Raw genomic sequence first — 11,838 nt, forward strand, 5'->3', positions numbered from 1 at the left:
CGTTTGAAAATAATAAATATAGTAATCAATTATATATAATGAATGCAACGAAAAGGTATATAAACGGCACACTTTCTTATAAAATAAATAAGAATAATATTTATATACAATAGTAACATTTGTATATACATGTATATATACATACGTATATGTATGCATATGTATATATGCACACGTATGCATATACATGAACATACATATATGCATGTATTTATATACATATATGTATATATTTATTTATTACAATAATAATTAAAAGTTGATTATGGTGGAATATATTCGTATATATGTTGCGTATGTACACATGCACATGTTCGAATTAAATATAAAAATGAAAAACAAGAAATCGTGTATGACAGGTAACACCGCCAAACGGACATTGAAAGAAACATTCCTTGTCTATATCACTGTCACACAGTTCCATCGGGCATTCGGTGACTTGAAGTCATCCGGTAAATCATGATGCTCTTACGATGTGCCTTCGAATTTCGTAAACACGTAGACGTGTGTTAATATTCTCTTGCGCGTTTAAACAGACTGTGATACAGTAGTGTGTCCAATGTTAAAACATGTATTGTTTATTATATACATATTACAATTAGATTTGACACACGATATGTAACCGAAAGTATGCTAGATGCACTACGATGCAATTACAACATTAACGTTAAGTGCACTTATCCTTTTTCTCGTAACAACAACAAAACGTTAATCGCGCGAGTTCCTGCTGCACGTGCTCGTCAAACATGTCTATGAAGGTGAGCTTTTCTCTGTTAAAATTTCGCTATACGATTCAGCATATGCAATTTTCTATTTCGATCTGTTTTGAATGAAACATTGTATGCCACGTTTTAGAATGTAGTTAAAAATAAATATAAAATACCGTTTTATCGTAACTTTGAAAATTTAATTAGATTTTGTTTATATTTTCTATGGTAATATTTTTTAAAAATATTAAAAAATAATTGAAATAATTTTCAAGAAATGATTGACTAACTAATCCCGAAATTTAATTGTATTTACATTCGATAATAATAACCATGCTTTAAATATATATTTAATCAAGCAGAAAATTATACGTTATTAAAAAAGCAATGCATCAAATGTAATTTATTTTCTAATCCTTAGTAGTTACATATTCATTTAACATAAAAAATATACGCATAGCAATTAGCAAGAAACAAGTTTAATCGAGATTTTTTACGTGGCACGTATGCACTTAGAAACATAAAACTAGATGAGATCAGAAGAAATTTGCGGAGAACTGATGTCATTTCTCGACACTGTAACAAGTTGCAAACACCTTGTTTTCTTGATTATACGCATGATTATATAACAATTATCTTATTTATCTTAGAATATCATAAATAATGTACACGTAAACAAGGCAATTCTAAGAACTTACGATCATAGCTGATAGCAATCGATTAAGATCGCATACAAATTTTCTATGCATCGATTGTTATGCTTGACGTGAGTTGACCTAAAAACATAGGTTTTAAGACGAAAACAACGTAACACTGCATTTGGATAAGCTTGCATGATTTACGCGTCGCATGTAAAAGAGAGACAGGTGGCAGATCTTTGGATACATTAGATTTATGTAAAATATATGCAGACTCATTTTTATGAAATTCATCAACTCGATACGATTGCCGATCTACATTTTAATTACGATTTCGTGTATTTCGTGATTTCGTGGTGTGCGCGACGGGTAAGCATTTAATTTCAGTTAGTTCCGTTAATAAATCTCACTGGGACCAACGTTCGAAAGGTGTGCGTGTGTTCTAACGATATCGAAAAGTTCGAATCGCACGCGAAAAGCGGAGAAATTGTGAAACACTGCATTTGTTTAGCTTATTTATCTATTTATCCTAATTACGATTACTTAATCGATATATCGTTACACCTGTAGGTTATCGATTGTTATACATTATAATCATAGTTGACAGAGATCGGAATAATAAGGAAACGAGGCAAAGTGTGGAAAAAAAAAATCAGAAAAACAATCCGACGTTGTATAAAATAAAACTATTTTCTTTTTTTCTTTCGCTGTTTTTAGAAAGAGTCTCCCTGGGACGTGGAATTACATCTGGCGGCGGCACGTGGAGATGCAAAGCGTCTTCGGGTTCTGCTAGATTCTGGACGCGTCCATGTTGACTGTAAAGATAAGGTAGATTAGGAAAACTGTTCGTATTCATTGACGCGTCGCGCGAACGTCTATAGACCATAGGGATATTCGGTTACCAAGCGACCATCTACCGTTGAGTCAATTGGTTCGCTGTAGAAGCGGCGGGGCGCGTTAGAACAGCGAATAGTTCAAATAACCTTATTTCGCATTTCAAAAGTGGTTTATTAGATCACGCACGGATATTCGTTTCATTTTGGCACACGGTCAAAATCCGATGGCACTATACTCGGAGAGGAATTTGGAATTTGATCAAGAGACAAGCAATTAACGTTAACCTTCTTTTAAATGTCACGGCGAGCCGTTCGACCGTTTTCGGAATATCTCGACTCCTCTTCCTTTGCTAATTTCCAGACGATCGGCCGAGTTAATCGCGTCATTAAGGACTGGTTTCTTTGATTGGCTGTTACACCAATTGGAGAACCTTGCCAACCGCTGCCTCGTTATTGTTGTAAACCGTCGATGTAACGACGTGAGATTCAACAACGCGGGAAAAAGGAGAGAAGTCCGTGAAAATGGAAGGAATCTTATACGCCGAGCGCATGAAACCGGAGGAGTTATACGATAGATTTATGATACATAATCGTCCGCTTGCTAATGCCGGTTTGTAGGTGTAATCGTGAAATTTGCCCCGTTTAAATCAATTAGAAAGCAATTCAGGGGAGTGCTCGTTATGGAGATCATATTGAGGCGTGCGCGGTCACGCGCATATGAATTCAACATTTAAATAGCGTTCGCTCAGGCTACTTAGTACGAATTTCACGGGAATTAAAGAAGACAATTAACGTTTTCTTCATCGATTTATAATTAACTCTACCGGCGGATTACTGACCACTTTACCTGGTTTTAGGACGGAACGACTCCTTTGATATTGGCCGCGGCCGGAGGCCACATCGAAGCGGTCACCGAATTGCTGCAACAAGGGGCGGATCCTAATGCCAGACGGCTGGTAAGTCCAGAGTACACGTAACCAGCCCATGAATGAACTCCTAAGAATGAATGAAACCCGCTGAACGCGCGCGTCCTGGCAACCCCGTTACCCACTGAACGGAAATGCTCTTTGCCACGACCGAAAGTTAAGAGTTTCCACGAATTTTTTCCTCCCTTTTGAAACACTCGAGAACACCTTCTCGTTTACCCTCGACTTTCTTACCGACCGAGGAATTATTTCGTTGAAACACTTCCAGGAACGTTTTAATTATCGGAAGTTAAAAGCTCGACGATTATCTTGGATTTTTATAAATATATCCGCTATCGCGATATATCGCCAGACTGTTCCATTATATTCGAATATAAACTAATTCCCGGCTTTGATAATATTTCCACGTTTATCTCGATAATCTCTATCGTGCGATGTTAGCAACGTTCTATCCTTACCCGACGATAATGATCTCACGTTGAAAGCGTACGAGACGGTTTTTCTGCAGCCTGTACTTTTTTCTTTTCGAAAACGGAAGACGTAGAGTGTCTCTCGGTCTAGTCGTAAAGGGCTCGGAAAGTCTGCGCGACGTAAAAAGTTTGTCGCTTGTAACACGAGGCACCAGGAAGCGGTCGAGTGGCCTTTTTTAAGTGGTTCGCGACGATTTATCGCTGAGCCCACGTATAGTGCTCGGTGCCATCAGAGAACCCGGCATTGTATGCAAATCCGACGAAATACAGAACCCCGTGGCGATTTTCGGCCACGGTAAGCCCGTTAGCTTTCAATTAAGGGAGTACCTGGCACGTGTTTCATTAAGTTATCGATATTCTTTAAGCTTGTCGCCGTTGCGATAATTTTATAATCTTTTTTCCTCATGCTAATTTCCTTCAGACTTAAATGATACCCATGATCCTTCCTTTTTTTAGATGTAGAATAACGATGTGCAAATGATTCGAGAGACGTAGCAGCCTCGAAAGGAGGAAAAAGAGATCGAAGAAGTCCTTTCTGGTATTTGAGATCAAGTGACGATGTTTCTCGAGAACGAATTACGCAAACGCACGTTAAATCAGCTAAACGCGCGTCGACCGATTACACAATCGCCGCAGTTCGACTTCCAGAATTATTTTTATTGACTGCGACTAGAATTCCTCCGTGCTTAGCAGCCGGCTTTGAAATTAGCACTGGCGCCGTTCGCATCGAAATGGGCCGATTTCCAGCGCTATATCGGCGACCTAAATGAATCCTTAATCGGTCCTAATTATCGAGAGAGGAGAGAGAGAGTCAATGGAGGAAAAGTAGTAGATGTTCCGATGTAAATGCGAGAGAGGCTCAATTAGTCGTTCTGCTCGTTTCTACGAGTCAGCGATCGCGAGTCGTTCGATTATTTGGCCGATAGGCGAGTTTCTAATTCATAACAAGAGAATAGACCGTGGTCTTCTCTCAAATCGAACAAGCAGCGTGACTATTTCGTTTTCCATATTAGAAGATGATTATTTATGATTTTTTAATTAAGTACCATGATTCATGAAGAATGTTCTTTTTAATAGCGCTGATGCATCTCGAAGCGAACAGTAGCGTAATAAATACGCCGGTAAATAGACAGCCGTTTCAAATATAATTTTCAATTAAATTATATGATATTCTGTCTGCGATTGTTCTTTCTATTTTTTTCTTTTTTCTTCTACGTTAAATAGGCAGCCTTTAAAATTAATTACCGTATTATGAGTCTACCGGGAGATAGAATAAAGTAAGAACGAGCAAAAGTGAATGCTGGAATCTGTAACGAAAGAGGCCGGTTGCGTCGAAAGCCCAAACGCGAATTCATTAACGTCGGTCAATTAGTCACGCTCGTTCTATAGTTTCTAAAAAGCGCGACCTGAATACAACGAACGAATATTTCGCCTCGTAAATACCCTTGGTGTTGGCGCATAAAATACGTACGTCTGCGTGTATTTGTATATAAGCACATTCAAGGTTGCTGAAGCGAAGCACGTTAGGCTGCTCCGCGGTATACACGGATTCGCGTGTTTCTAATGCATTTCAGCAGCGACGTCTGCCGTAATATGCGACTGGTCGCCTAGAACCGACTCACGTGGAGCGCAAACCGTCTAAACGCGGCTTGTGCACAAATTGCCAGTATCAGCTTGAAAATCGTGCGTGGGCGTTCGTGACACACTGATCCCTTAAGTTTGGCCTCGTTCAAGAAACAGACTTTCGACCGGTTCAAACAAATCTTTTCATTGGCTACCGGTACTTGCAGCAATATCTTGTTACTCGAGTATCGAATTTCGTGGACTCCCATTCCCCAATCCCTTGGGAATATTTCTCTTTCCAAGGGATGGACTAGTCGCGTTTGTCGATTTAATATTTACGCGCGAAAATATGTATAATCCGCTTTAAATTTAAATTCTCCCTCTGTAACTTGATCCTTTAATTGGCTTTTCTCTCGGAAAAAAGTGTGATCGTGCTTTTTTTTTTTTAATAAATTCCGGAGTGTTCCTCGAGAGAACCGGTATCTAACGTGGCTGATTTATCGGAATCTTATCTTGTTTATATTACACCGAATATCTGTGGATTGAATCACAAGTTCGCGGAAGCAATAAATTCGTAACGTTTTATTTTGATCGCATACGCGACTGACAAATTTCCGCGAAGAAAAAAAAAAAAGAAAAAAAGGAGCGAGAAATTCTCGATTGTTGAGAATTAGTTTTTACTGCGGAATCGTGGAAGAATAACTTGGTCGAAAAAGAACCGTATTCGACATGGCGAAAGATGGAACATTTCATGAGGATTCTCGGTGCCGGTCTGGCGGAAATTTTCCAAACTTCACCGGCGCTTCATAAGAATTTCAAATAAACGAGTATGCTCGTAGCACGCGAAAGCGTGTTGTATCGCATAAACACGGCAAGCGCGTTAAAATAGCGTGCGTTGGAAAAGCAGATTGCACGCAGGAAGTAACAAGTTCATTATAAATCGACGATGTCCGCCATCCGTCCAGGCATCCTCTTCGTTTTAAACGTCGCGCATTAATTGATATCATCATCTATCAGGGGCCGGTGTGCACAATACCCGTCGCAGGTAGCCTCTAACGGTTTACCTTTTAATTACCGTATTTACCTGCGATCCGACAAATTAATTAAACTACAGGTGCGGGGGTGGGAACTGGCATCGAAAATAACTTTGACCTTTTATGTTGCCCCACTTCGTACCCGCGACTTGCACCGTAAGATTTGTACTCGCATTCGCGGGTTTGCGTTTCACAAAATTGACACCAGGTGGCTTTTTGATGAGCGCTATTTCTTGCAAATCATCGATTGCCGCCGAAGTATGCGCTCAATTGTTCGCCTCTCGCCGGAAGTTAACGTATAGAGGATAAATATGTTCTAAACAGGATGTTGTTATCATTCTAAATTTTGTGGATATTTATCGATCAATGTAATCGCTGCGTTGTTACCAAGCGTTCGAGAGAAAAGCGTTTAGCTATGTACGATTGTCAAGATCCAATTCTCGGCCATGGCGCATGCATGATAGAATGCAGGCCGAGTGGGAAAAATTCTCGACCACGATGGCGAACTGTTACCATGACTAGATAGACAGGTTGATCGTCGTTATAGAATTTCTGCGGTTTGTAATGTATAGGTATTATGTCTCCCGGCTTGATATGGTTGAGGAAACATTGGACCTCCATGGAACGTGTGTACACCTCGGCGAACGGCCTGGTAATTTCTGGCCGGGATCATGAGTAATGCACGCGTTTGATAAACGGAAAGACACGGTTCAATTCGAACGGCAAATCGATTCGGATTGATTTTTCGACGTTGATTATTGATGGTCCGAATCAACGGAACAACGTTAGTGAAAGTGCATATATAGCTGGCACTTGAACAGGTTCAGTTTGCATCGGTCTGGACACGCTTGTTCCTTTCGTGGATATTCGAGACACACACCAGTACTTTCTCTCCTTTACCGATGGATAGATATTCGATTCGAAATCGCTCTCTTTTTTATTCGGTTATTCGGAATTTGGCTTCGCGTAGCTTTCGATGAATCCGACCTCGAAAAAAAAAGTTGGAACCTCTGGGTTCGTGTTTACATCGATATTCGCTCTTTCTTCGTTTTTACGATTTTACTTCGAGTTCAATGAATCGCACGGTTACCGAGAAATATTTCATTCAAGCGATATTTTAAGCATCTTATCGATATTTTTGTACCGTTTAGTCTTCGCTTCTTTCCATCGCAGACTGTTAATTTCACGTCTCAATAGTAGGAATATTCTCTGACGATAAGAATAGAGTTCAGTTGACGGTTCTTCAATTCTACCCGGGGCACTGAGTAAACGATAAGGTGTCAATCTTTCACAGACGCAAGAAGGACATCTCTGGCATATTATAATAGGTACCGTTCCGCGGCAAAGGCGACAGGATGTCGCTCTCACTGTCAATTATCCGCAGGTATTATCATCACAAAAGGAACTCTGTCCGTTGATCATGGTAACAAATTCGATCTGAATGTTACGCGAGTAAAAAGGCATGTCTGGTTCCTTTAGGATAATTAAATGCAAAATTCATGGCCTATTCAAATCGTGTGCACGCGGAACTTGTAGAGAATGTGACATTTAAATGGCGAATGCTGCTAATTATTCGGCGATATGTATTCACGTTTTGACATTTCGATTAATCGTTGGAAATTTTTTTCTTCTTGCGTAGTGGGTTGCTTGAAATTTTGTTTACTTTTTTTTTTGTTTCGAAGGTATTAATTCCATTCTGAACTCGCGTAGGTATTGCAGGTGTTCTTTCGAAAGTGTAGAGACGTTTCATTGTTTTTTCAACAGCGTTTATTTTCGTTCTCTGATAATCGATATCGATGTACATTTTTTGGTGCTCTGTTCTTGACAATTATCTTTCAAATGTTTCGAATACAAGGAGATTTATACTTCGTTCTATGAATATTACGTGCTTTATATTTTTTCACCCTCCGTCGTTCTATAGTCGATTTTTTCATTCCTAACTACAGTAAAACAAACTTTTATGCAATATCGATTACGCTATAACACTTTGTATCAACACTCCTGCACTTTATTGTACTCTACATATGTGTCTACAGAGGTAATAAAATAGTTCCCCGGCGTAGTAACTCGCCTTCTTTCTGGGCCATAAAATCCGAAAAGCTTTCTGGCACTTGGTACAATTGCCTTGGTGTTCCACTAAAATCTTCAACACTTTATTGCTTTTTTATTTTTAGACCGGCACCACGGCGTTGTTTTTCGCCGCTCAAGGTGGCTACATGGACATCGCCGGCCTTCTATTAGAGCACGGTGCCATCGTTGACTCTTGCAGCATAGTAAGTTTGGAACGAAGTAAAAAGTGTCGTGTAGCCAGGTGAAATGGAAACGATCGAGAATTTCTGGTTGGGATTGCAGGACGGCGGTACCCCACTTTTCGTTGCGTGCCAGTGCGGTCACCTAGATGTTGTGGACAGGTTTGATCGAAAGAGGCGCCAATCCAAACGCTTACATGAAGGTGAGATATAGTTCGGTATAAGTTTTTTACGATGAGAGATTAGTCGTTTTACTTGAACTAGGAGAATTGTATCCAGCGTACCGTTAGCAATCGCTGAATGAGAAAAAAAAAAGGTAGCAACTTATTTGGGCTTTACAGGACGGTGCCACGGCATTATTCATCGCGGCTCAAAATGGCCACGTGCGTATCTTAGAGGTTCTTCTGGAGCACGGGGCAAAAACAGACGCGGCAAGAACCGATGGTGCCACGCCTTTATGGATAGGAGCGCAAATGGACATGATCACGTCGTGAGGAGGCTTTTGAAAGCTGGTGCGAAGGTCGATGCCACAGACACGTAAGTCGAGAATGATCGAACAAAGAGAGGAAGCTGGAATCGACTTTTCAAAAGAATGGTCGATCTAGAGTGTTTTCTTTTGTAGGATGGTGCGACCACCGTTGTTCAAGGCAGCACACAAGGGCCACACCGCTGTTGTAGGTGAACTACTTAAGTATCGTCCATCCCTCGGTATTCTTCCAGTAAGTAGAAGTACCTCTTAAACTGGAAATCGAAGATTTGGAAAATGATGAAAAGTAATTTTACAACCAATAAAAATCATGCTCTGCGGATCAATTTTGTTGATAAATAATATTTAAGAAAAATTCACAGAAATAATTTGTATAAAATTTTAAAAGATACACCTGTTTAATTTTATTTAGTTTCGTGTTATACCTTGGTAAACGTAACAGCATTTAAAGTACCTTGTCTCCTATAGTTAAATTGAAATTACACGAGAGATTATTATTGTTTCAGAATGGTGAAAGTGCACTGCATGCAGCAGCATTAACAGGACAAATGACCGTTACTAGACAACTGGTAGGTGCGGGAGCAGATCCTTTACTTGTGAATCAAGAAGGCATTACGCCCCTCCAATTAGCTATTAGGCACTCGCAAACACAGGTGGCCAATTATCTGAAGGATAAAGTTAGAGCGCGACAGGAACGTCTTAGCAAAATTTCCGTTTATCTTCACCTCGATAAAATAGAAATTAAGATAAAAGTGTAAGGAGAAAAGAGTATAGACCAGTGGAAGAGATCAGTATTTCTAAAGAGAATGTAATATATATATACATGTTACAAATTGAACATACTTTAGACACAGTTTATATACGAGATGATTAAGCGAGTACATCCTTATCGTCTTTCGCTTCGCGTTAAACAAGAAAGGTAAAAGGGATGTTAATCTATATTACAATCACAAGACTGTGGTTTGAAATCCGTCATTTTCTTAAAATTACTTGTTATTTTCGGTGTGTACATATATTTAGATAGATACAAAGCACATCCTAATAATATCTAAAAATAGGTCAAATATATTTTAACGCATTCTTTTGTTGTAAATATACAACGTCGAAACTTTTAGAACACTCTTTTGGTGTAGGCGGCATACATCTCATAGAGTTGTTTTTATAATAGAACTCGTGATTACATAAACGTAATATATATGATGTACCCTTCGAATATTGTTTTGTTTCTAATTGAGGGTTCTATAAGACTGATTGATTTGCCTTGGAGGAAAGAGTAAAATTTAATAATTTTTTAGTATTATATCTATTTCTTCTTGTTGATTTATCTGTATGTTATATTAGTGTTAAGGTGGTACGCACACGAAGAGAAAGAAAAAAATATATTTTATGTTCTTAAACTATTTTCTATGGTGATATTAAGATGTTTTATTTAGATGTATTAAAATATATTTATAATTGCTTGTTTGATGTTACTTTATAAAATAATAAATACATTTACTGTTTTCCCAAAGTGTCATGCTTATTTATAGCAAATTGATTAAAAAACAAGGACATTATACATTTAATATGGAAATTCTGATTGATATAAAAAAATACTTCGTAATAACTTTTCTTTGGAATTGCATGCTGATATGATCATGTATAAATAATCAATATATTTTTTATATATTTTATATCACAGAATATCTACTTTGCTTATTTTCTAATTGTACTTTTTATTACCGAATTAAAATATTTTTGAGTAAACAATTGTAATTGTATTACAAAGTAAAATAATTTTTGTTAATTTCAACAAAAGTATTTTCCATACGAAAAAAGAAAACGTTTCAAATGAAAAGTAACATTATTATTATAATAGACAAAGTATGAAAGAACCAGTCAAAGATTTACAATTCATGTCAAAGATGTCCTTGTAATCCAGATGTTAAGTGCCTATTTCCTATTTCATTTCAGATGCAAAGCATCTTCTAAGTAATGTAGTGTAGTCGTGTAACGAGTTAAACTGTTCAAGAAAGAAGACTACTCACAAACATATTTGATTCATTTTCGTAACTTAAAGGCAATCGATTATAAGTAGTATGCCAACGTCATGATGAATTTTATCAATTATCTCTATTGCACTGATAAGATTAGATAAAAAACACTGTACGTGCTGGATTTACGGAATTATCAGTTACACGCTGATTCTTAAGCAATAGTTATCATGGTCCGCGATCGAATGCCAGAGTTACGTGCTGTTAGTATTTAATCATTCAACACAGTCAGATTTTGAACATTATCACTTACATTATGACATTAGATTGTATAGAATTACATGTGAAGTGTGTATATTATTAATAAGCAATAAAACCTACCACAGTATACATTGAAAACTAAATTAACAGTTCTCTTTCTTTAACTCAGTGCATTTTTCTTTTCGATTTTCTTAAACATTATTTTTAATTACTATTTTTTGCTGAAAAATTAATGTGCAATATGATATTTCCTTCTACTTTTGTTTTTAGAGTCAAAATAGTAGCACTACATTTGGTAAAGGATTTTTACAAGATATACACATTCAAATGTCTCAAAATAAAAAACTGAAGGAAGTATTGAATGAAGTACGTATATATACATATATAAACTATTTAAGTCATCGTTTAAATATCACAGACTTTTGCATTGGCAATAGATATACAAGTAACATTAATATAGGTTGAAGAAGTTCGAGATTTAATCCAACTTATTGCTGAAAATATCGCTATTATAAAGGATTTACATAATAATGTTTTATCATACACTAATAAAGGTAAGACCAAAATACCAAATGTTGTGGCTACTTAATAATGAATAATTTACATATTTCAGATATACAAAAAAGAACTGGAAAGTCGAACATTTACTATTTCACAAACGTCATTTCGTATTCAACGAAAATTGAGAGGTAGG

At 37.5% G+C, this 11,838-nt stretch overlaps 1 protein-coding gene across 1 annotated transcript; it reads left to right on the forward strand.

Moving 5' to 3' along the window:
* Positions 1-746: 746 nt before the first annotated feature.
* LOC143221097 (uncharacterized) lies at positions 747-11,510 on the forward strand (the record flags this gene model as incomplete). The annotated part of the gene is given in 11 exon segments (XM_076446626.1): positions 747-758; positions 2,063-2,173; positions 3,039-3,137; positions 8,349-8,447; positions 8,527-8,586; positions 8,588-8,626; positions 8,765-8,894; positions 8,897-8,960; positions 9,046-9,142; positions 9,417-9,587; positions 11,415-11,510. Coding segments are annotated over 11 exon segments (978 nt in total), but the record flags the coding sequence as incomplete, so codon positions are not given.
* Positions 11,511-11,838: the final 328 nt, after the last annotated feature.

Source organism: Lasioglossum baleicum, unplaced genomic scaffold, assembly GCF_051020765.1.
Source record: "Lasioglossum baleicum unplaced genomic scaffold, iyLasBale1 scaffold1897, whole genome shotgun sequence".
Lineage (NCBI taxonomy): Eukaryota > Metazoa > Arthropoda > Insecta > Hymenoptera > Halictidae > Lasioglossum > Lasioglossum baleicum.